The 25,245-nt window shown below is 35.6% G+C and overlaps 1 protein-coding gene across 4 annotated transcripts; it reads left to right on the forward strand.

Moving 5' to 3' along the window:
- LOC123552860 (uncharacterized) lies at positions 1–25,156 on the forward strand. Of its 4 annotated transcripts, none has more exons than XM_053541111.1 (7): positions 1–73; positions 5,504–5,574; positions 6,103–6,254; positions 13,153–13,318; positions 16,237–16,307; positions 19,790–19,920; positions 20,536–25,156. In XM_053541111.1, the coding sequence occupies exons 1-7, from the start codon at positions 54–56 to the stop codon at positions 20,777–20,779; spliced, it is 855 nt and encodes a 284-aa protein (XP_053397086.1). In that variant the 5' UTR covers positions 1–53; the 3' UTR covers positions 20,780–25,156. The 4 variants fall into 4 exon arrangements, with proteins under 4 accessions (XP_053397086.1, XP_053397087.1, XP_053397089.1 ...); XM_053541112.1 differs by having other exon boundaries at positions 25–73; positions 5,504–5,565; XM_053541114.1 differs by lacking the exon at positions 1–73 and adding an exon at positions 91–226 and having other exon boundaries at positions 5,504–5,565.
- Positions 25,157–25,245: the final 89 nt, after the last annotated feature.

Raw genomic sequence — 25,245 nt, forward strand, 5'->3', positions numbered from 1 at the left:
CATTTTAATCCGTGCCCCTATTTTCTCATAATTGACAAGTGGCGGGAAATTTGATGCTTCGGTTTGGTGTTAGGTAACATGAAAGTTTGAATTTTTCATTTATTTTAATCTTAAGAACTTTGATCCCATGTTTGTATTATTTGATGTTTGTGTATACATCATAAGAAATCGTTTAACTGTAGAAAGACGCGAAAATGTGATTCCAGGTTATGTAATCTCATGAAGCGTAAGTATTCTGTATTCGGATGCACAGCAATCCGGATGATATGTTGCTGCATTATAATAATATAAGTGCATAATATATATTGTATGAATAACCTTGCATCATAGAAACTAGCTTTCTTTCAAAGTCATGATTTTGCTTTTTTCTTTCATTTTTAATCGTTCTCTTTTTTTTCTTTTCTCTTTCTTCTTTTACTAACCCAAAATGGCGGATCGATAACACCACAGGAGTCTGAAATACTATCAATAAGACCATAGAAGTCTATCTTTACAAAAAATCCCCTATATATATAAAATAAACACCAGGAATGAAACGTCAAAAACCCAGGGTCGCCTGAAAATACGCACGGAACACAAGGTGATCGCAATTTAGCGAGCGTAGTTAAGAAATAACACTAAAATACACCTACCACACTCGACAGCATTCAAATCTGATACACTTTACAAGAGTAATCAGACATTTTCTGAGGTTTTCTGAGATTTTCAGCTGTCGCCGAAGCCATTCGCTGACGTCACAACAACAACAACAATTACAGCGCCAAGATAAAGATAAAATACTTATTTTATCCTTTAAAATTTGTACATCGAGTAAATAAGTATTAGAATATTTATATGTTTACATCAGTCTATAATATCCCCTAGATTCCTTTTGCAATAAAAAGATAATTTACAAAATTTGATTGGGAAAACCGGTAAAGGGAGGTTACTCTTGGGATAATCCATTTTACGATGCAGCAGAATATCTAAATTTCAGTAGTAAAATTTGATACTTGGTGTACAATGACTTTTTTTATATGAATAGAGCAATATGAAAATGTCTGTTATGTAATTTGAAGGTAAGACAGTACGGGAATTGCTACTTTCTAATTTTATCCCGGCGCTGTAATTGTTGTTATTGTTGTGACGTCAGCGAATGGCTTCGGCGACAGCTGAAAATCTCAAAAAACCTCAGAAAATGTCTGATTACTCTTGTAAAGTGTATCAGATTTGAATGCTGTCGAGTGTGGTAGGTGTATTTTAGTGTTATTTCTTAACTATGCTCGCTAAATTGCGATTACCCTGTGTTCTGTGCGTATTTTCAGGGGACCCTGGGTTTTTGACGTTTCATTCCTGGTGTTAAATTTTATATATATAGGGGGTATTTTTTGTAAAGATAGACTCCTATGGTTTTATTGATAGAATTTCAGACTCCTGTGATAACACGAAATAATACGACAGGCATGAAAAGTTGCTATTTTAAGTGAAATAAGTAAGTTTACAACATTTATGCATGTCCTAACATATATTTGATAAAAATATAATTTGCCTCTTAAATACTTCCATAATCCTAGCCTATTCCCATAGGGTTGTCTAGAAATACGGAATCAGAGGCTAGGATTACAGTACCTGCCTTACATATATGGGATACTGTATCGCAGATAGCTACAGGCCCAAAAAGTACACCTCTGTGCAAAGGCATACATTTGTAACCACCTATATCTCTTTGGTTACACTGGTTATAGAGATAGACCATAAAATTTTCAATGATAGTATTACATTAAATTAAGTCTAGTAATAAATTTCCAAGTCCTTGAAATAACCAAAAATGATTTCACAAATGTGAAGTTTATGATAGTTTTGTTAATTTCAATAACAGAAGTTTTAATTTTTAATTTAAAGTTGTGATCCACAAAGAATGACAACTCTTGCCTTGGGCTAGTACTTATAAGTAGAGATCTTTTAGTTTACTTCCCTTGCAATTACACATTTGAGTGGAAATTGAAAACTGTTTCAGACACAATATTATACTTTTTTACACAACAAAATCATTAAGGGTTTATTCATTTGTGTTTGATTTACCCCTCAAGACATGGTTCCTATGATTCTGTCAACTTATATATGGTAAAAAATTAACTTTTAACAAGCCAATAATAAAATGAAGTACCAGTAGGTAAATAATAGTGCAGATAATATAGTTGTGCTTGTATCAAAATGTCACAATAGGTCCACTTTTGTAATACAGAACACCTGGTAGGATTAGTAAAGGTGCAATTATATTGATCTCTATTTCCTATGCCTACAGTGGTTACATTCTATATGTCTTTGGTTACATATTGTGATTGAACATAGGTAACTATCAATTTGCAACTGTCTAAATACCTTTGGTTACTTTGGTTACACTCTATATGTCTGGTTACATTGTTAACATAGAAACATTTATTTATGAATCTTTGAGAATAATTACACTGAATAAAATTTGGGAAAAAAATGTGTTAATTCCTTTTAAATATAATAATGTACTGGAATGAAAAATTACAAAAATTATATAAAGAATGAAAATTATATCATACAATTTCATGTACCAAACTCTAAATTTCATCGAAATAACTTTTTCATAAAAGAAATTATACCCAATTAAAAATATATTTTGGTTATATCACTTTGTTAATTGTTCTTATATGATGTAACGTGAGTAATCAAAGGGATAGAAGGAGTTACAAATGAATGCCTTTGCAAAGAAGTGCACATTCCTGGCCATATAACAAACTTTTTCTGAATTCCAGTTCAAAGAAAATACATGTAGCGTAGGTGTAGGAGCAGTGGTGGTGGTCCCCCTAATTTAGAGAGTGGGGGCCAGCATATACTTGGCCCCACTTCCCCCTGACTTTTAGTCCAAAAAACTTTTATCAGAAATAACGCTATAGATAGGAAAAAAGCCAACATGCGAAGGAATGTGATGTCTAATTGTCAATAAGGGAAAGATTTTTTTTTTTTTTTTTTTTTTTTTATTAAAAATTTTTCAGGGAAAAGATGTGTGGGTTTAACTTGCCAGCCCCCAAGGTCACACTTAGGGGCAAAGATCATACCTTCGGGCATATATTGCTCCAAATTTTTGGTGCTCTAGTTGTTTTTTTTTGGGTTTTTTTTTCTTTAAAAATGCAACACATGCACAAACTGATTTCCGGCAAGTGGCAAAAGGGCAAGGGCTAAAAAAAAATTAAGGTGAAGACTACCACACACATGCTATAGTAGGGCTGTCATTGATAGAAACGATATTGATGTATCAATGATATTTTTTAGCTTGACTATACGAAGTATAAGGAGACCTATCCTACTCGCCCCAGCCTTGGTTAAAGTTTTTTTTACACTTTCTCTTTTTTCAACTTATCTCTGTAATTACTTGATGGATTTGATTAAAACTTGAAAAACCTATTCCTCATCATCATCCACATCATCTGACATAAGGGCCATAACTCTGGCACCAATATTTCATGAATATCCCCCCTTTTCACTTAGATTTTCAGGTTAAAGTTTTGATGCACTTTCACTCTATCTCTGTTATAACTGAATGGATTTGATTCAAACTTAAAATAGTTGTTCAACATCATCACCCACACTATATGACATAAGCTGCATAACTCTGGCTCCAATATTTAATGAATTATGCCCCTTTTTGCTTAGGATATACTTATATAGTGTTTTGATGCATTTTATCTTTACCTCTCTTATTACTTTAAGTTGATATTTTTGACATAGACTCAGGCTATTGTGCAATATCTTCATCCACAATTGGAGTCATTAAACACTCCAGTGACAGCTCTAGTTTCCTCAGATGGGCCCAGTTTCACTATCCAGCATCGAAATAGTCGAGCGCGCTGTCTCCTGTGACAGCTCTTGTTTGTCGATCAATTATCGATTCCCATTTTCAAAAATCGATATTTTACAGAGAGAAAAAACTATCCAGATAAACACTCAGACCCTCAAAAACAACTTAAGTTCACAAAGTTGTAAATTTGGATAAATGCAAAAGAGAAGTGAAGGAAAAATAAAAATGACAGATTTTATTAATTTTTATTTATTTCTTTTATTTCATAAATACAAATACAACACAATCAAACAGTAATCTGAAAGTAGGCAATAAAACTGAAAAAAGCATTTACAGGAAGGTATATAGTATGTAGTATGCATATGAACAAACAAGTTGTTAATCTTACTTTATAATCGATGTATTGTCGATATTTGTCTTCTGATATATCGGTATCGTCGATATGCCTTAAACCCGATAATTGACAGCCCTACGCTATAGAGATGGCTCGTACACCAATCATAATAGTCATTATTAGTGTTTTTTCCTAGACATCACAAGGAAAATGTCCAAAGGTGGCCATAATAAATTATTAAAATCGCACTATCCACCCCTCTGTGTATGTGTGTGTATGTCCATTAAATTCTTGAGCCCGTCCGCTTAGCTCAGTAGGGAGAGCGTTGGTCTACGGATCGCAGGGTCGTGAGTTCGATCCTCGGGCGGGGCATATGTTCTCCGTGACAATTTGATAAACAACATTGTGTCTGAAATCATTAGTCCTCCCCCTCTGATTCATGTGCCTGTGAAGTTGGCAGTTACTTGCGGAGAACAGGTTTGTACTGGTACAGAATCCAGGAACACTGGTTAGGTTAATTGCCCGCCATTACATGACTGAAATACTGTTGAAAAACCGCGTTAAACCCAAAGCAAACAAAAAAAAATTAAATTCTTGTCTGAATTGTAACTGCCGTCCATAAGGGATTTTGAAATAACTTGGCATAAATGTTAGGGGTGTAGCGATACACTAATCTCACGATACAATACATATCGGGATATAGATGCAATAATACGGTACATATCGCGATACAAATTGAGTACCATATGATAAGTATGAGTTTGTGTGACAAAATGCCAAAAAAAGTCTATGTTCCTACACTTCAAAAGTACTTGAAATTTTGCTTTAAAATTAAAGGAACTGTTATAAATGATACACTTGATAAGTTATTATCTTTAACACTGATTGTATGAAAGTTTCCTTTCAATGCTTCTACTTTTCAGTGTATCGTTTCTGTATTGTGAAACAGGCCTATGATACAATACGTGTATCGCCAGTTTAGTGTATCGTAATACAGTGAATTTTGACATATCATGACACCTAATAAATGTTCACCTTAATGAGACAACATGAAATGCACAAGACCAAGACTCCTAGCTCCAAGGTCAAGGTCACATTTAGAGGTCAAAGGTTAAAACAGGGCCTGTTTCGTGCCCTGAATGGCTGATCATGGTCTGCACTGTTCGCTATTCAGTCTGTAAATTGTCAGTGAACACCCCTTCAAATGATAAATGGTATTGCAATCCATTCCATTTTAGAAAATTTGCATGGTAAAGGTTAACAAAGATGAAAAGAAACATGAACAAGTAAAAAGTGTTGTGTTGTTGGTGTCTCTATTTTTGTTGAGAATTAAAGCTAGAATTTGAATTTATCCTTTGTAGTGTATTGGTAAGACAATTTGCTATAATGGGTAAAAGAAAAGGAGCTGAACCTTGCACAGCAGGTAATAAAGGTAGAGTCTTTTCTAGAGTGTTTGCTTTATAACAACATAATTGAAATAGCATACAAATTTCATATATAATTTGTAAATATGAACAATTACTACATAATTATTATTAATATAGGCAAAGAGCACACTTTGTAATTTATAGTATCAAGCTGGAAGTTTTTTTTAAGCAACAAACGATTGTTACTGCATGTCAGACATTTAATTATGGATGTTGCTCAACATATACAGTTAATTTATATATTTTGTGAAGTTAGATATATTTGATGAGAATTTTCTGCATTTCACTTTTGAAAATATTTTAATGAAAGATTGACAGTACAGAAGTAAAATGTTATTTCAAATTTGTTTGAAATATTCTTTAAGATTTACTTATATTACTAGTTAACTCAAAAAGATATGCAACCCTTTAGATGAGATACATTTTAGATCTGTTTGACATCACAAAACCAAAGCTGATAAAAGTGAATTAAAGGAAAAATTAAATTTGTTTGAACCAGTATGATATAGATAACATGTATCAAGCTATTACAGGCAATGCAAAGAAATCTAAGAAGGAAACAGCCACAGGAAAAACAGTTGAAAAGAAGAAAGGACAGAGCGACGCTAAACCTGCAAAATCCAGTAAAGCGAAGCCTCAGACAAAGAGCTATCCTAAACTGATTGATGAAACTGACAATAATGAGGTAGGTGTTTTTATTAGCTCACCTGTCACAAAGTGACAAAGTGAGCTTTTGTGATCGCGCGGTGTCCGTCGTCCGTCCGTGCGTCCGTAAACTTTTGCTTGTGACCACTCTAGAGGTCACATTTTTCATGGGATCTTTATGAAAGTTGGTCAGAATGTTCATCTTGATGATATCTAGGTCAAGTTTGAAACTGGGTCCCGTGCCATCAAAAACTAGGTCAGTAGGTCTAAAAATAGAAAAACCTTGTGACCTCTCTAGAGGCCATATATTTCATAAGAGCTTCATGAAAATTGGTCAGAGTGTTCACCTTGATGATATCTAGGTCAAGTTCGAAACTGGGTCACGTGGGTTCAAAAACTAGGTCAGTAGGTCTGAAAATAGAAAAACCTTGTGACCTCTCTAGAGGCCATATTTTTCATGAGATCTTCATGAATATTGGTCAGAATGTTTACCTTGATGATATCTAGGTCAAGTTCGAAACTGGGTCACGTAGGGTCAAAAACTAGGTCATAAGGTCTAAAAATAGAAAACCTTGTGACCTCTCTAGAGGCCATATTTCTCAATGGATCTTCGTGAAAATTGGTCAGAATGTTCACCTTGATGATATCTAGGTCAAGTTCGAAACTGGATCACATGGGGTTAAAAACTAGGTCAGTAGATCTAAAAATAGAAAAACCTTGTGACCTCTCTAGAGGCCATATTTTTCATGAGATCTTCATGAATATTGGTCAGAATGTTCACCTTGATGATATCTAGCTCAAGTTCGAAACTGGGTCATGTGGGGTCAAAAACTAGGTCAGTAGATCTAAAAATAGAAAAACCTTGTGACCTCTCTAGAGGCCATATTTCTCAATGGATCTTCATGAAAATTGGTCAGAATGTTCACCTTGATGATATCTAGGTCAAGTTCGAAACTGGGTCACGTGCAGTCAAAAACTAGGTCAGTAGGTCTAAAAATAGGAAAACCTTGTGACCTCTCTAGAGGCGATATTTTTCAATGGATCTTCATGAAAATTGGTCAGAGTGTTTACCTTAAAGATATCTAGGTCAAGTTCGAAACTGGGTCACGTGGGGTTAAAAACTAGGTCAGTAGATCTAAAAATAGAAAAACCTTGTGACCTCTCTAGAGGCCATATTTTTCATGAGATCTTCATGATTATTGGTCAGAATGTTCACCTGGATGATATCTAAGTCAAGTTCGAAACTGGGTCATGTGGGTTAAAAACTAGGTCAGTAGGTCTAAAAATAGAAAAAACCTTGTGACCTCTCTAGAGGCCATATTTCTCAACGGATCTTCATGAAAATTGGTGAGAATGTTCACCTTGATGATATCTAGGTCAAGTTCGAAACTGGTTCACGTGCAGTCAAAAACTAGGTCAGTAGGTCTAAAAATAGGAAAACCTTGTGACCTCTCTAGAGGCGATATTTTTCAATGGATCTTCATGAAAATTGGTCAGAGTGTTTACCTTGAAGATATCTAGGTCAAGTTCGAAACTGGGTCACGTGGGGTTAAAAACTAGGTAAGTAGATCTAAAAATAGAAAAACCTTGTGACCTCTCTAGAGGCCATATTTTTCATGAGATCTTCATGATTATTGGTCAGAATGTTCACCTTGATGATATCTAAGTCAAGTTCGAAACTGGGTCATGTGGGTTAAAAACTAGGTCAGAAGGTCTAAAAATAGAAAAAACCTTGTGACCTCTCAAGAGGCCATATTTCTCAACGGATCTTCATGAAAATTGGTGAGAATGTTCAGCTTGATGATATCTAGGTCAGGTTTATAACTGGGTCATGTGCGGTCAAAAACTAGGTCAGTAGGTCGAAAAATAGAAAAACCTTGTGACCTCTCTAGAGGCCATATTTTTCACGAGATCTTCATGAAAATTGGTGAGAATGTTCACCTTAATGATATCTAGGTCAAGTTTAAAAGTGGGTCACGTGCCTTCAAAAACTAGGCCATTAGGTCAAATAATAGAAAAACCTTGTGACCTCTCTAGAGGCCATATTTTTCAATGGATCTTCATGAAAATTGGTCAGAATTTTTTATCTTGATGATATCTAGGTCACATGTGCTCAAAAACTAGGTCACTATGTCAAATAATAGAAATAATGACGTCATACTCAGTTCAACACTGGGTCATGTGGGGATAGGTGAGCGATTCAGGACCATCATGGTCCTCTTGTTTATTATTGGCCGTAGGGAAAAATGTAGACCACTTTTCTTCTGTGGTACAACATGGATGGTACCTCCAATTTTTAGGCGTATTTTGACATATCTGTACCTTGTAAGATTTTTTTTTTCTTTTTGGTTAAAAAACTTGTATGAAACTGTTGGCCTGATTTGAAAATAGTTTTATTTGAAGTAACTTTAAGAAAAATTCAACTATATTTTCTCATAATTCTTTTGGTTGATCTTGATAATGATTTTTTGACCTTCTTGTCCTTAAGTGCAATGATAACAGGTGAGCGATATAGGGCCATTATGGCCCTCTTGTATCACTAAAGGGAGGCGCAGTAATAACACTGTATCTTTGTTCATTTCTCTGAAATATTGCATGTATCAGCTGTCAACACATATCCTTTACCCTGCTATATTTCTGAAATGGACTAGTCCATCATTCGGTTTGGGCAGTACCATTTATTATTCGAACGGATGTTCACTTACAATTTGCTGACTGAATAGGATGTGCAGGCTGATCTTGGTCTGCACTGTTCGCCTAGGCAGAATCACTTGCCGCAATCAGGCTAAAGGTTAATAAATTCAAGGGAAACTTGACAGTGAAAACATTGTGTAAATGCTTTTCACTATAGTTATGGATGTTTGGTTTGTTTTACAGGCCTCCCAGGGTGGCCTTGAAAACCTTTATAACCTTTGATTTTATGAAAGTCGTTTAAAAACCTTTTATTTTGCTGAAAAAATCTTCATCCTTTAATTTCCCAATACAGTTGTTCTAAAAATGGAAAATGAACTGAAGTAACTAACATTTCAACAATGGACTGGAGGAGTTATGGATATAATGATAATTTTTCTGGAGTCATGAGTTTTCAGGATGTTATGGTCTTTCCTATACCATTGTTTGTTTCCATGGTGTCTATTTGGTCTGACTGCCAGTAGGGATGAGCGGTGGTCTAGGAGAGATGCCTTTCACTCTAGATGATGAGTACTATTTAGGCATTGTCACTAGAAATATAAACTCCAGGTAGGCACTACTTGTTTTGGATGCATGTGTAGTAAATTGCATTGAAGTTAACAATCTGGAAAAATAATGGCAGGAACATTTTCTCAAAAATAGTTATAGTTACAGCTGAAAAAAAAAATTCTGGGTAAAATATTTGTTAAAATTTAGACAACTGCGCTGAAATTTAATTAAATGCATAGGTGACTAGGTACTTTTCATGTTCTTCAAACAATGCATTTTTTTATCCGTCCATTGTCTGTCCGTCAACCATCCATCTATTGTCCACACTTTTCTGGGAACAATATCTCAGAAACCAGGTGGAAGTTGATGCAACTTTGCCTGGATGTTCCATGCTTGGTCCTTTTCCGAAGTTGTCTCAAGAATTCCAGCCCATGCAGAAACCTGGTTGCCATGGCAACCAAAAGGAAAAAAACTTGGAAAATATTTTCTGTGAAGTAATTCACTCAGTTTTGAAATAGTTTCATACAAATATTCCTTGGGTGACCCTCTACCAAGTTTTTTCAATTTTTTCTGTTACATAAAAAAATATGGCTGCCAGGGAGGGGGCTTGTCACTTTCATGTATGTATTTAGTGGAAACTAAAAACTGCTGGCCGGATTTTGAAAATCTTGTTAGAAAATGCTGGCCAGATTTAGAAATGATAAAACAAATGTTCCTTGGGTGACCGTCTACCAGGATGATTCAAATTTTGTAAAAAAAAAAAAAAAAAACATGGCTGCCAGGGGATTTGATCACTTTTTCCTGTATTGTCAACCCTGATTTCAAAATAATTTCACACAACATAGCAGAATATGTGGATCCTGACAAATGAGTCAAACAATCAGTTAAATATTGGAAACAAGTAGCCTCTATGGCCAAATGGTAAAGATGACTGACTTTGAATCATTTACCCTCACTGAAAACTTGTGTAGGGTGTAAATTTCTGTCATGAGAGGAGGTCATCTAGTTGGTTAACAGAAGATCAATGGTTCTACATAGGCATTGAAAGTCACAGTATGACCTATAACTTACTGGTTTGACTAAAACCTAACAAAAATAAGGCGTAACAAAAATAATTGTTTGTTTCCGGTGGCCCGACCTACCCTATTTTTTTACCGCCGACCCTAAACTTTTTTAACGGTAAAATCGGGCCGCATATTTTTGCAAATAAGTATATTATTATTTTTATAGCTCTTTGCACGAATGGACTACTCCGCCGATCGGGCGAGTGGTTTTTACGTGGTAACTTTACCAAATTGAGAAATTAATACATCAGGCAAAATTACCTGGATTGACTGGAATTTACCCGTGAATCGTAAAAATATCAAAACGTCATGCTGGTAATTTTCCATTCCACAAACACGTGCGCCCAATCGTAATATCTTATTTACATCGCGGTTACTTTTGACACAATAAACGCGCGTGGTGCATTCATTTTTCAATGTAATCGCTTCAAATTTTCAACACCGCTTGAGAACTAATACAGTTTGAGGTCAATAACAATTTTAATAAGATATCGACAGGAATGTAGGCAAAATTCTTTAAAAACGATCAGATTTTCATATAATGTTTTGTAAAATTTCAAACAGCGCGATCTTGATTATTTACTTCTTTCTTAAAGTAAATAAACGGTACATACTATAGTAATAAAATTCAGACTCTTGACCAGAATGTACAAAAAACACAATTAAAAAATCTTAAATAATGAAAAAGCGGCAGCAATTTAAATACATGGAGTAAAACGATTTTTGGCAAACAGATTTCTGTTAGCACGGCAGAATATGTTAAAAATACGTGACCTCGTGAACGTAAATAGAAATGTGGTTTTAAAATAAAGCAGTATGATGTTGTTGCGGATTTTAATAAGTTTTGAATTATTCATAGTACATGTATTTTTTGACACAACACTTTGTTAGATATTCTTTTCAAACAATAATGTAAATTCCTTGAGGGCAAATAGGTCACAGAGGTAGGCTTTCCACTATCATCGTTCACGACACATTTACATGTCAGTTTATTCAGGATATTGCACATTCGCTTTTAAAGAAAAGATAAAGAAAAAACTTTTTTATTGATTTCTTCTCAACAATTTAAGGAATCGAGAAAGTACGATCAGACAGTGATGTGTCACATGGCGCGAAAACATGACGTAATGCCATGACAATCTCGGGCAACTATACCGCTTTGATCTCCACTTCAGATACCATAATAACCGACACACTTCTTTCAGCTCTTAGAGGGGGTGTTAATTGATGATGAAAACAAGGCTAATTACTTAGTTTATCATCAGAATAATTACCGATAATTATTAATGTTTTTTTTTTTCACTTTTAACACGGGTTGACGTCGGGTGGATGATGATTATTGTGTCCATATTTTGGGACACTTTTCAAAATAATTTTTTTTCGGGATAACAGATTGCTACAGTCTTCCATTTTTAATTATTTTAGAAATAAGTCTTATTTCTTTGAGTCATATGAAGTTATGACGTCTACAACATCACAATTTATGTGATAGAATTGGAGGTCCACTAAAGTCTGAGCAGCTCTCCTAGATTTCAGCAGTTGGTGGACCTGCTGAAAAAAGTTAAGGTCGAGGCCTGCAGAGTCTTGAAAAGTCAGGTTTTAGATGGGATTTACAGGGTTTTCCCTAGCCCCAAAAACGGTGGTAAATTTACCACTTTTCGAGGTCCATGTCCCCCTTTTCTTAGCAAAGGGGGGCATGAGTTTTCCCAAAAAACAATTTTTCAAATTAATTAAAAGTTAATTTCAATCAATTTAAATTATTAAAAGCCCAAAAGAGTATCAAAGTATTCAAGCAAATCCTAACATGTCCCCCAAAATAGTCTCTCTTTTCCAGAAAAATAAATTTGGGGGGACATGATGTCCCTCAAATTTCCTAGGGAAAACCCTGGATTTATAGTAGTAAGACGTTGAACAACCACTTGCAGCTTTATTAATTCACAATTTGGGCATACCAGTCAAAACTCCATTGTCTAGCATTTCCAGTTAATCCAGAATTTTAGACTGGGGTAGGGGGTGATGGTATTAATCTCAATGCAGATCATAGATGCAAATCATATTCCTGGCCAATGTGCTTTTACTTGGTTTTAGTTTGAAATATAAATGTTGGTTGTTGAATAATATTCAATATTAAAATTATTATTTAAAGAGAGAATCCACAGCAAGATTTCATTCAAGTTTCATGTTTAATCAAATATAAACCATGTTCTCCGCAAGTAATTGCCAACTTCTCCACATGAATTAGCGGCGGAGAATGAATGATATAGGACACAACGATCCTATGACCACTTGATCCGTAGATCGACTGCTCTACCTATTGAGCTAATCAGATGGGCTACTCTGGAAATGAAAAAACAACAACAACAAAACACAAACATAAAGCATATATTTATTTCATAATATTTAAATACACAATCAAATGGCATTTTATATTGCTAAAACATTATCAAAGTCATTGTACATTCAGGTGTAAATCAAACATAACAATAGGATGCATGTTTATAAGGTTTATAATCTCCCTGTTTGAAACTAGGGTGGTGTTAGGTTTAAAAAAAAAAAAAATGCCTACCTACCTACCCTATTTTTTTTTGCCATGTCACTGGAAACAAACAATTTTTTTTTGTTAGGCCTAAATGAACTTGAAAGCATGCAGTTTTATCGTCATAGTACCGGTAATAGCTTGATTTTGTCTTTCAGACAGTAGAGCTACATTTCACAGAACCATTACCAAAGAGGAACGCAAAGGGCCAGCTAGTGTTTCCTGATCACCCAGAATTACGACCAAACATGACACCAAAGGAAGTATTACAAGCAGGCAGTTTTGGAGGGACATATTTCAGACCAATCAAGTCTTCAGTTACAGGTATTAATGTAGTTTTGTTCTCATCCTGTTATGTTTTATAGAAGCAGAAGGTTTATTTACTAGTCTTCGTATTTTATCATGCCATTACTCAACAACTGCCTGATATAGCCTGTCTGAGAAAAGCAATCTTTCTCAGGACCACATCAGATTCTAGCCTCATCTGAGAAACCCCTTTCTCAAAAGACAGTAACCTGTTATTCCCTATTACTGGTACCTCCAATCTACAAAAAAAACTCCACAGTAAAGTAAGTAATTTTGTTCAAACACCAGCATATTACATGTGTATTCAGTTGTAAGATTAGGGTGAGCTGCAATTATGTGTGTATTTGTTTGCATAAATAGTTAAAACGTTTATGTGCTCAGACAAAAATGTGGTTGCTTTGGCAAGAAATAGTCCAGAAGTATGATAAAGAAGTGGTATCTGGCAATACTTTGTTTGTCCATCTGTCTCCTTTCAGTCACAAAAGGTTGGTTCAGTCATAAGAATTAAATTAAATGTACATAAGAGATTTTTATGCCCCCGGCATCTACTGATGCGGGAGGCATATAGTGATCGTCCTGTCAGTCCGTTTGTCCGTCCGTCCATACAAGGTTAACCAAATGGGACCGTTTTGTCTAGCATCAATACCCCTTGTTAGAATGACTTGATACTAATGCAGGTGTAACCTGTAAACATTCCTCATCTTCAGACATCACCTGACCTCAGTTTGACCTTGATCTTGACCTCATTTTGGACTTAGGTTGCTTTATATGGGCCATCTCTTGGTTAACCAAATGGGACCGTTTCGTCTAGCATCAATACCCCTTGCTAGAATGACTTGATACTAATGCAGATGTAACCTGTGAACATTCCTCATCTTCAAACATTGCCTGACCTCAGTTTGACCTTGACCTCATTTTGGACTTAGGTTGCTTTATATGGACCATCTCTTGGTTAACCAAATGGGACCGTTTCGTCTAGCATTAATACCGCTTACAAGAATAAATTGATACAAATACAGATGTAACCTGTGACCATTTCTCATCTTCAAACGTCACCTGACCTCAGTTTGACCCTGACCTCGTTTTGGATTTAGGTTGCTTCGTATCGACAAGATTGCCACCAGGGGCATCAAGCATTTATTGAACGCAGCTCCTTGTTTCTTTTGTGAAACTTGATACATAGATAGAAAGCAATATGTGGAATAAGCAGATCATGTTATTTCATCTGCTGATCCATCTGTATGCTGTCTGTTTATCTGTCAGTCAAAAAAGTAATGCCCCCAAAATGGATATTACCAACTTAGTTTTTTGTACCCCCCGACAACAAAGTTGTAAGGGGGGGTATACTGGTTTCAGGTTGTCTGTCTGTCTGTCTGTCTGTCTGTCCGTCTGGTCGTCTGTCCGTAGACGCAATCTTGTGCGCACCATCTCTCCTTATCCCCTTGACAGAATTTAATGAAACTTCACACAAGTGATCAGTACCAACAGTAGTTGTGCATGGGGCATGTTAGGTTCTTTTAGAAAAAAAAATTGCAGAGTTATGGGACTTTGTTTTTTTGTTACTATATACATAGACACAATCTTGTGCGCACAATCTCTCCTCATCCCCTTGACACAATTTAATGAAACTTCACACAAGTGACCAGTACCAACAGCAGTTGTGCATGGGGCATGTTAGGTTCTTTTAGAAAAAAAATTTGCAGAGTTATGGGACTTTGTTTTTTGGTTACTATACTATATACATAGACACAATCTTGTGCGCACCATCTCTCCTCATCCCCTTGACACAATTTAATGAAACTTCACACAAGTGATCAGTAACAAGAGTAGTTGTGCATGGGGCATGTTAGGTTCTTTCAGAAAAAAAATTTGCAGAGTTATGGGACTTTGTTTTTTTTTTGTTACTATACTATATACATAGACACAATCTTGTGTGCACCATCTCTCCTCATCCCCTTGACACAATTTAATGAAACCTCACACAAGTGATCAGTAACAACAGTAGTTGTGCATGGGGCATGTTAGGTTCTTTCAGCGACAAAAGTTGCAGAGTTATGGGACTTTGTTTCTTGTTAACATACTATGTACCTACAGTCTGCATATGCAGTCTTGTGCGTGCCTAATCTACCAAACCCTTACACACAATTTAATGAAACTTCACACAAGTGATCAGTACCAACCCTAGTTGTGCATGCTGCATGTTACATTCTTTTAGATAAATATTCTGCATAGTTATGGGACTTTGTTTTTGTTACTATACTATATACTATACTGTATACATACAGTCTATATACATACAGTCCACATAATTATGCAATCTTGTGTGTGTCAAATTGCAATGTACTGTGTCAGTGCATGCGGGGGTACATTCATCACCTTTAGTGATAGCTCTAGTTAATTAAGATCTGTTTGAAAATAAATATATGCTGTTTTAGAATGTCTACTATTTAAAGAAAAAAGACGTTTAAAAATGGAATTTTCGTAATGGGTAGTAGCAGACAGGTACGGTAATATACAGATGATATATTTCTTCTTTGGCTTTTCTGACTGAACGAAAGTACTCACTTTTAAAAAAATAATTAGAAATGATTAAAAGGAAACAAATAATTATACAACAAGAGTTACATTGATACAAAAAATGAACCAAAGTAATTACTAACTATACATGATTTAGTCAAACATAAACTATAGTACACAATAGTGTCCGTATGTAATGAATTGTTCATTGTACAGATACAACAAACTTTGGTTATAAGGACATTTCCAAGTTTGCTGTATCTGAGTTTAACTGTATACAGGAAATTCCCAGAGTTCCTGATAGGTAAACTCCATGTATATGACTTTAAATGTAGGCACTTCCAGCAGTAAGCATGACCTGTTACAGACAGCTAGGTTAGATTTATTTTGTTAATAAAATCAGTCCCATTGTTTTCTAGGTAAAAGTTACACGCAGGTTTGGAAAGAATTACCAAAGGATTGGCTTGAAGGACTGAACATAGGAAAACAGGTATTACTTTGGTGACTGACTAGAAGATTCAGCAGTCAGACATAAGAGGCCACCTTTCAGTTACAAATTTTTTACGTGGTTAGCTTGACTGTTAGAAGAATGGTAGAGCTATAGCACTCTCCCATTTAATAAATGATTTATCATGATTGTTGTTGTCCCGATTTAGTTAAGTTTTCTCACTAAACACTAATGGGAAATGGATTGAAACTTAATACATTTGTTCACTGGTATTATCTGACATGCAGTATACGGGTTCCATAACTCTGTCTTGCATGTTTACAAAATAATGCCCCTTTTTCAACGTCAGTGTTCATTCAGGTAACTTCTTTATAATGACAAGTCAGTTGAATTGTCAGTCCTGTCATTGACAGTTCTTGTTTTTGCCAACAGTCAATATGGTGTTTAGACCCTCTGCATTTTAACTTAATCATCTCCTCTGAACCTTCTGATCAGAATTACACCAAACTTCCGTAGCATCCTGGCAAGGTCCCTGTTCAAATTTGTTTGAATGGGGGCATTTGGCTCCTTATAGGGGCTGCAAGAGTTAAAGATAGAAAAACATTTAAATGACTTCTTCTCATGAACCATCTTGAACCACTTGATGGTTCTATCATTGTAAGGTCCCATTTAAAAAAAAATAATGGCAGAGGTCGCGAAAGCCGTCGGACATTTCCGGTAAATTTTGATCAGGTCCGGCATGATATATCAAGTTCACAAGACCGAGTGTCCGATAAAAATTGCAGGTCAATATGATAAAATAAGAAGAAAGTCCTCCACGATTTCGCGAAAGTTCGACTTTCATCATTAAATTGTAAAATGGAATCCCGAGAAATTGATGTAAAACTATATTTTAGTAAGCGCCTGTTTCATTGGTACTTAAAATAGAAACAGTGGAAACCCCTCACAACGTCAAGACAATTCTAAGAACGCGCATTATCATTGGATGCGTACTAATTGTGGATGGTACTCGATTTATGTACGCGGGAACCAGACGGGAATTTCCAGAAATTCTCTTTATGTCAACATCAACGTGACTCGGTGCAAACAATAGACTTGTGGGGTAAAAAACAGCGATGATATAGCAAATGAATATGAATAAAATCTGTAAAATTACTAAAAGATCCTTTGGAAGCAAAGAATGCAACCAAGAAGAATAACAACAGACTCGTTGACTGAGTCTTCGCGAGAGGTAATGAAATGTGCAACATCTCTCACGCCCCCTAGCAACGGCTTAAGCGGGACTCTAGATTTATTACACATATGTTGAATGGACTCCATGGTCCCAAAGGACCAGAAAATATAACAGCACTGAATCCAAGTACAGAGAGATTTTTTACAGCCTGAAAACTTAATGTCTGAAGATCTGTTTCAATTAATATGACGTGGAAATAAACTTAAAGGATGTAATTTGTGTAATGCTGTCTATATAGACTATGTGTAATACCAGTTTTAAAGATCAGATATCAAATTCATTAAAAAGAAATCGGTCTGGTAAAATATTATCCGGTCCTGTAAAAAAATCATGTTTACCAGACCGACTGTCCTGTGAATGTTCAGGGCCTTTCGTGAACACTGTAATGGGAACACTTGGCCCCTTTTAGGGGAAATTAGACCTAAAAATAGAAATACCTGTTGATCTGTTGCACCATTATAGGTCCTCACTCAATTTTGTTCAGATGTAGGCATTTGGCCCCAGTTAGGGGCTGCAAAAGTGAATAACAGGAATACCTATAAATGACATCTCCTCATGAGCCACCTGATAGCTCTATATTAAACTTGGTCTGTGGCATCAAAAGTAAGGTTATCTTTCAGACATGTTCAGTAGGGGCCGCTTGAGCTAAAAATAGGAAAACCTACAAAGAAAAAAGGACTTCTTGATGGATCTTCATTAAATTTTGTCTGTAGCATCATTGTAGGTCCTCTCCCAATTTTGTTCAAATGGGAGCACATGACCTGTTTAATGTTTGTGTATACTAAATGCAGATACAGTCGATCTTCAATGGCTCGAACTCGAGGGTCCGGTGGAAATAAGTTCGAGTTTTCCGTTGTTCGAGCCATCCAAATGGCGGCCATTTTGAATTTGGGAATTCGAGGGCATGATGTGTTACACACCTTACATCGTAATATATTGTCATATTGTACCTAAATGTGTGTATGATACGATGATAAATAAAAAACGAACGCTGAAATATGCTTTATTATTTATTTTCAAACATGACATAGATGTGAAAAAAAAACACATGCAGATAAAACACTAACATAATTATAAGAATTTGGTGAAGACAGCATCAAATAGGAAGACATGAATAACAAACCTTTTTGAATCATAGTCCAGTACAAATATTATCAAATATATTGCTTTCCAGTAGCCGACTTAGCTATCCCCCCATATCCGGGTCCTTTACTAAGTTGTTCAGCCATGCTAAAGCAGTATGAAAGTTGCCCTCGGATCTCCTGTTTTTATACAGAAAAAATAAAGACAGACGTAGTACGTACATTGCTCAATCATATTAAATGATTTTATTCGTATAAATCAAAGCCCATTAAAGCATTGCAGTGAACGAAAGTCAGTTTGTTTAATTTGTTTGTCGTTTACCGACGCTAATTACGTAAGTGTGTGAAAATTACGCACGCGCCGGTTTAAGGGGAAGTTTGGCGAATGTCAGGCAGATGTGTGAAAAACATTGTAAACACAAGCCATCCTGGCAAAAATTGTCTGTTCGACTGAATAGGTGTAATTATCACTATAATTAAGCCGAGGGGACCACCAAATGAGTTCGAGAGTTCGAATTATCGAAGTTCGAGCGATCCGAGGTAGAACTATATAGAATAAAGAAGGAATAAATTCGGGACCGGGCGAAGAGTTCGAGCGATCCCGAGTGTTCGAAAGATCCGAGTTCGAGCCATTGAAGTTCATCTGTACATGTATTACCATTTATAATTCAGTGTATCATACATATATTCATTGGCAAATAGTCAATGTCAGGCCATCTTGTATGAACTTTGCTTATTTCTGGTGAATGGGCATTCTATGCACTTGTTGAACCCTGTTTCCAACTAATCTTGATTTTTTTTAGCACAGTAACAATCAATACTCAATGTCTTTTTGCAGATACCTATTCTTTTGTACACACTAAACAGAGTTCCTCCTGGTTAGAAATATTATGGATACTTCGTATTTAACCCTTATCATGCTGGACACAATTTATTCTGTCTTTGTGATCAGTGTAGATAATGATCAGCCTGACATCCATGCAGTCTGATCAAGATCTGCACTGTTCCCTATTCAGTTTTTGGTGAGCACCCCTTTTAACAGTTAATGGTACTGTCCAAATTGGAAGATGGACAAGTCCATTTTTAGAAATCTAGCAGAGTAAGGATTAAGTATATCATTGATAATTGATTTTGAATAAAAAAAAGTTTAAAATCCTAATGAATTATTGTTTGGAATGAAACGGAATCATCACTCAATGTTGCTTCAGGTGTCGAGTTCAACCTACGATGAGAAAGTAAATACATATGGAGTAAAATGTGGAGGTAGTCTAGAAATGTGGGAAGAGAGTGGCTGGATCCACAAACAGGACCCATATGGCTGGTTCATGTGGTACTGCAGGTAAGAATTTATGGATATGTCTGAAACTACAAAAATGGATGGTTCATGTGGTAATACAGGTAGGGCAGAATGTGGATGGGTCCACAAACAGAACCCATATGGATAGTTCATGTACTGCAATTAAGGCAGGATATGACTGGATCAAGTTCTTATGAAAGTCTTGATGGATCATGTTCGTCAAACTTAGTCTGATACATTCTTATAAAGTCCTTTGTTAAATCTATTCAAATGTAGGCACTTGACCCCTTTTAGGGGACACTAGAGTTAGAAAATAGAAATATCTTAAAATGACTTTTTTCCTTGAACTGCATGGCAGATCTTCATTAAACTTGGTCCATAGTATGCTCAGTTTGTTAAAATGTGGGTACTTGACCATTTTACGTTTTTTTATTTTAAATAACAATTGTTAACTTACCATCATGATTCGGTGTGTCCTGCATATATTCAAGGTCAAAAAGTCATTGTCAGGGGAGTGACTTAAAAGTCACTGTGGCCCTTTGTTTATCAGACAATATTTTATTGTGTAAGAAAGTAAGTGCTTCAGTTTGATTTTGAAATACTGGTGTGGGAAATTTTATTTCATTAACCAGTGTGAAACTCCACATTTATTTAAAGGTTTTATCAGGGGAGAAGAACAAGTGATGATGAACGGCAGATTGGACGTTGGTTACGATGTGCTGGTGAAACAGGAAGATGGCGAAACAATCTGATTTCCAAGTGTGTAAGAAGTGGTTGTGCCTTTGATAATCCGGGTGTGTCCCCTGTTGTCAGGCAGACACTTCAGCACTGGGGATACAAGCTGAACAAAGAGGACTTTGAAGCCTACCAGAAGAAGATGAAAAAGAAAGGACTAGCTTAATAGATTCTGGAAATACATTAGGCTGTTCAAGACATTAACATTCATTTGAAGTTAATTACAGCATTTTTTATGAAATGTGAATATTGTACTCTAAAATAATTTTTATGAACAGGTAACAGCTTCACTGGTGTTATCTTTTAATAGGTTTATGAAATATTTTTTGTATTTTACCAAAATGAGTTCTCAAGTAGTTTGTGGATAAATTCTATATACAAATTCATATGTAGGCAAGATCAGTTCTGCAATTTACTAATTGATCGTTTTGTTTAATTTCATTTGCTTAGGGGTTAGTCCAGTACATATAGTTTCACCAACATACTTGTTAGCCCACCATCATCAGATGGTGGGCTATTCAAATCACTCTGCGTCCGTGGTCCGGCGTCCTTCCGTCCGTCCGTCCTTCCGTTAACAATTTCTCGTTATCGCATCTCCTCAGAAACTACCAGGGGGATTTTGACCAAACTTTGTCAGAATAATGTATTGGTATCCTAGTTGTGTCCCCCTGAAAATCAGACTGGTTCAACAATTTTTTAGTAAGTTATGGCCCTTTGTTTATTTCTATAATTTACATAGATTTATATAGGGAAAAACTTTAAAAATCTTCTTGTCCAAAACCACAGTGCCTAGGGCTTTGATATTTGGTATGAAGCATCATCTAGTGGTCCTCTACCAATAAGATTCAAATTATTTCCCATGGGTCTAATAAGGCCCCGCCCTGGGGGTCACATGGTTTATATAGACTTATATTGGGAAAAACTTTGAAAAACCTCTTGTCCAAAACCACAGGGCCTAGGGCTTTGATATTTTGTATGTGACATCATCTAGTGGTCTTCTACTAAGTTTGTTCAAATTATCCCCCTAGGGTCAAAAATGGCCCCGCCCCGGGGGTCACATGGTTTACATAGACTTATATAGAGAAAAACTTTGAAAATCTTCTTGTCCAAACAACAAAGCCTAGGGCTTTGATATTTGTAATGTAGCACCATCTAGTGGTTCTCTACCAAGTTTGTTAAAATTATCCCCCTAGGGTCAAATATGGCCCCGCCCTGGGGGGTCACATGGTTCATATAGACATATATAGGGAAAAGCTTTTAAAAACTTCTTGTCAATAACCTACAACATTCAAATTTGGACCACATGTATGGTTTTGAGTGGCAATATGAACCTTGACATGAGTTGACCTTGATTTTGACCTAGTGACCTACTTTCACATTTCTGTAGCTACAACCTTCAAATTTGGACCACATGCATAGTTTTGTGCACTGAAAAAAACTTTGACCTTGACATTGACCTAGTGACCTACTTTCACATTTTTGAAGGTACAGGCTTCAAATTTGGACCACATGCATAGTTTCGTGTTCCGAAATGAAATTTGACCTTGATTTTGACCCAGTGACCTACTTTCACATTTCTCAAGCTACAGCCTTCAAATTTGGGCCACATGCATGGTTTTATGTACCGAAACAAACTTTGACCTTTACATTGACCTAGTGACCTACTTTCACATTTTTGAAGGTACAGGCTTCAGATTTGGACCACATGCATAGTTCTGTATTCCGAAATACAATTTGACCTTGATTTTGACCTAGTGACCTACTTTCACATTTCTCAAGCTACAGCCTTCAAATTTGGACCACATGCATGGTTTTGTGTACCGAAACAAACTTTGACCTTTACATTGACCTAGTGACCTACTTTCACATTTTTGAAGGTACAGGCTTCAAATTTGGACCACATGCATAGTTCTGTATTTCGAAATAAAATTTGACCTCGATTTTGATCTAGTGACCTACTTTCACATTTCTCAAGCTACAGCCTTCAAATTTGGACCACTTGCATAGTTTTGTGTACCGAAATGAACTTTGACCTTAAGATTGACCTAGTGACCTACTTTCACATTTCTGTAGCTACAGGCTTCAAATTTAGACCACATGCATAGGATTGTGTACCAAAACAAACTTTGACCTTGACATTGACCTAGTGACCTACTTTCACATTTTTGAAGATACAGGCTTCAAATTTGGACCACATGCATAGATTTGTGTTGTGAAGTGAAATTTGACCTTGATTTTGACCTAGTGACCTACTTTCACATTTCTCAAGCTACAGCCTTCAAATTTGGACCACTTGCATAGTTTTGTGTACCGAAATAAACTTTGACCTTAAGATTGACCTAGTGACCTACTTTCAAATTTCTCAAACTACAGCCTTCAAACTTTATGCACATGCATAGTTTTGTGTACAAAGAACTTTGTCCTTGAAATTGATCTAGTGACCTACTTTCACATTTCTCAAGCTACATCTTTCGAATTTGGACCACATGCACAGTGTTGTGTACGGAAATGAAATTTGACCTTGAGCTAGTCATTAAGTCTTGAAATTTGGAACACTCAAAAATGGCACATTGGTGGGCGCCAAGATCACTCTGTGATCTCTTGTTTTAAAGCTGTACTTGTAGACCGAAAATCCATTGGCAGATCACTGTCAGGTGATACACAGGTGTAATCACAAGTAGTTCAGATGAGGAGTCCTTATCTTTGTTCCTTTCTCAATAGCATCATGCTTTCTTTTAATTAATAACGCTTTAGTATGTGTACGAGCATTCTGTTGAAATCTACATGGCATGCTAGAGAAAAATGTCCGCGTAAAAATTTTAGGTCCCGAAAAGTGACGCTGAAAGAAGCTTAAAGGAGTTAATTTAGATGGTTGTAGTAAATGAAAATACATTATATAAAAGCCAACACCTCTGCTTGAACTTTATCTAGTGGGTGTAGTGCCGGGATTTATTCATTATTTTTCTTATCAAGTTCATTTAAACACCCAGTTAAGTTTCAAAGGACTTAAGCAATGTATGAGAGTTCAGAGAGTTACTTAGAATGGTGTATGATTTTAGTACCTTTCAGATCAAGTTCTATATTTATATTTGATAGATATATTAAATATTTTGCCCCATTCACAGAAAAAAGAATAGTGAATTGTTTTGTTCCTTTCGGTCAGGTAACAATTTGGTTTCCGGAATGTTGAAGGTCAAGGTCGGAGTGACTTTCAGACTGAAGTAGTAGGTAACAGTGACCATTCAACTAAAAATTGTATATGATACATAGATATTACTTGAGCCTGTGGCCATCAGACTTCATGGCATGACTTCCTAAGGTCAGAAAATGACCCTTAATGTTTAGAGTATTTAGATCAAAGGTCATGGTTATTTCCGACTGAAAATTACAAACCCATTTACTTATTACAGGTTATCATTGGAGGCATACAAAAAAATGTATATGTTTTACACTTACACATAGCTCTTGTTATTAATGATGTTTATGTATGAACTAAAGGGATACTTTGTACATAAATTTATACATGAGGCAATTTTACAAAACACAGGTCTTTATATAAGTTATATTTGTGCATATTGGTGAATTTATTGTTTAATTACTTAGGGAGTTCTTTCTTGTTTTATTGTGACTTTTTTGTGTATATACATGCTCTTTATTATTTTTGTCATGTTTGAATGGTAAATGCTACTCCTTCCTAGTCTGAGCAAAATGAATGATCATCTTCAGTTTTACATAGTTTGATATGCTATGTATATCTAACATTGAGAAAGAACAAGGTAAGGAAAAACAGTATTGAATACTTTAGAAAAATTTCCAGCTCTCATAACTTTTAAAGCAATGTTTTACACTTTACATGGATGCATGTAGCTTATACAAAATACATTTTTAAACAGTTTTTGGAAGGAATTAGTTTTTTTCCAACAAGAATGTATTAGTTACTTCAATGTAGTTTAACAAGATTTGAGATTATTTTTCATTTTATCTACTTTTTGTTTCGGCAGAGTTCCTTCTACTGATTTTGTTTTTCATGTTTTTAACATATTTTACCTGTTTTAAATTATTCTGGCATACCACATGTTTACCATAGTTTGTCTTGGGAACCATTGTCAAGCATGTGAAGGATGAGAATGGTTTTTACTTTACTTTGCATCTCCCTTTAAGCCCGAGTCAGTTCACTGTATTACCTTTGTACAAGGGAGAGGTGTTGCAAATTTTACTACCAGCTTCAAACTGATATTGATTGGTTGTTTTCTTTGGCCCTGAAGAGTCTTCTTTAATAATGTCAACTTTTAGACATGTTGCTTCATTTTCAGTTCATTGCATCTCAAGTTCTTGGTCTGTTGTGAACATTGGTAGTCTGGCAACAGACACTCTTTCAATTCTTTCTGTATGATTTTGTGAAAGTAATTTCTAATCTAGATACAGGCTTAATGATTTGGAAATTTCAAATATTTGTGTATATAATTGAGTGTATTTTAATGTGTAGTGGAATATTTGGTCAGTAAATTCAAAAATGGTTGGTAAATTAAAAAGTAGACTTTTCTGAGTTAACTTCTCTTTTCTGTATCCCAGTTACCGATATACTTATCCTGCCTACAACCAATGTGACACAAATATTTCTACTTCTGGCCT

Source organism: Mercenaria mercenaria, chromosome 4, assembly GCF_021730395.1.
Source record: "Mercenaria mercenaria strain notata chromosome 4, MADL_Memer_1, whole genome shotgun sequence".
Lineage (NCBI taxonomy): Eukaryota > Metazoa > Mollusca > Bivalvia > Venerida > Veneridae > Mercenaria > Mercenaria mercenaria.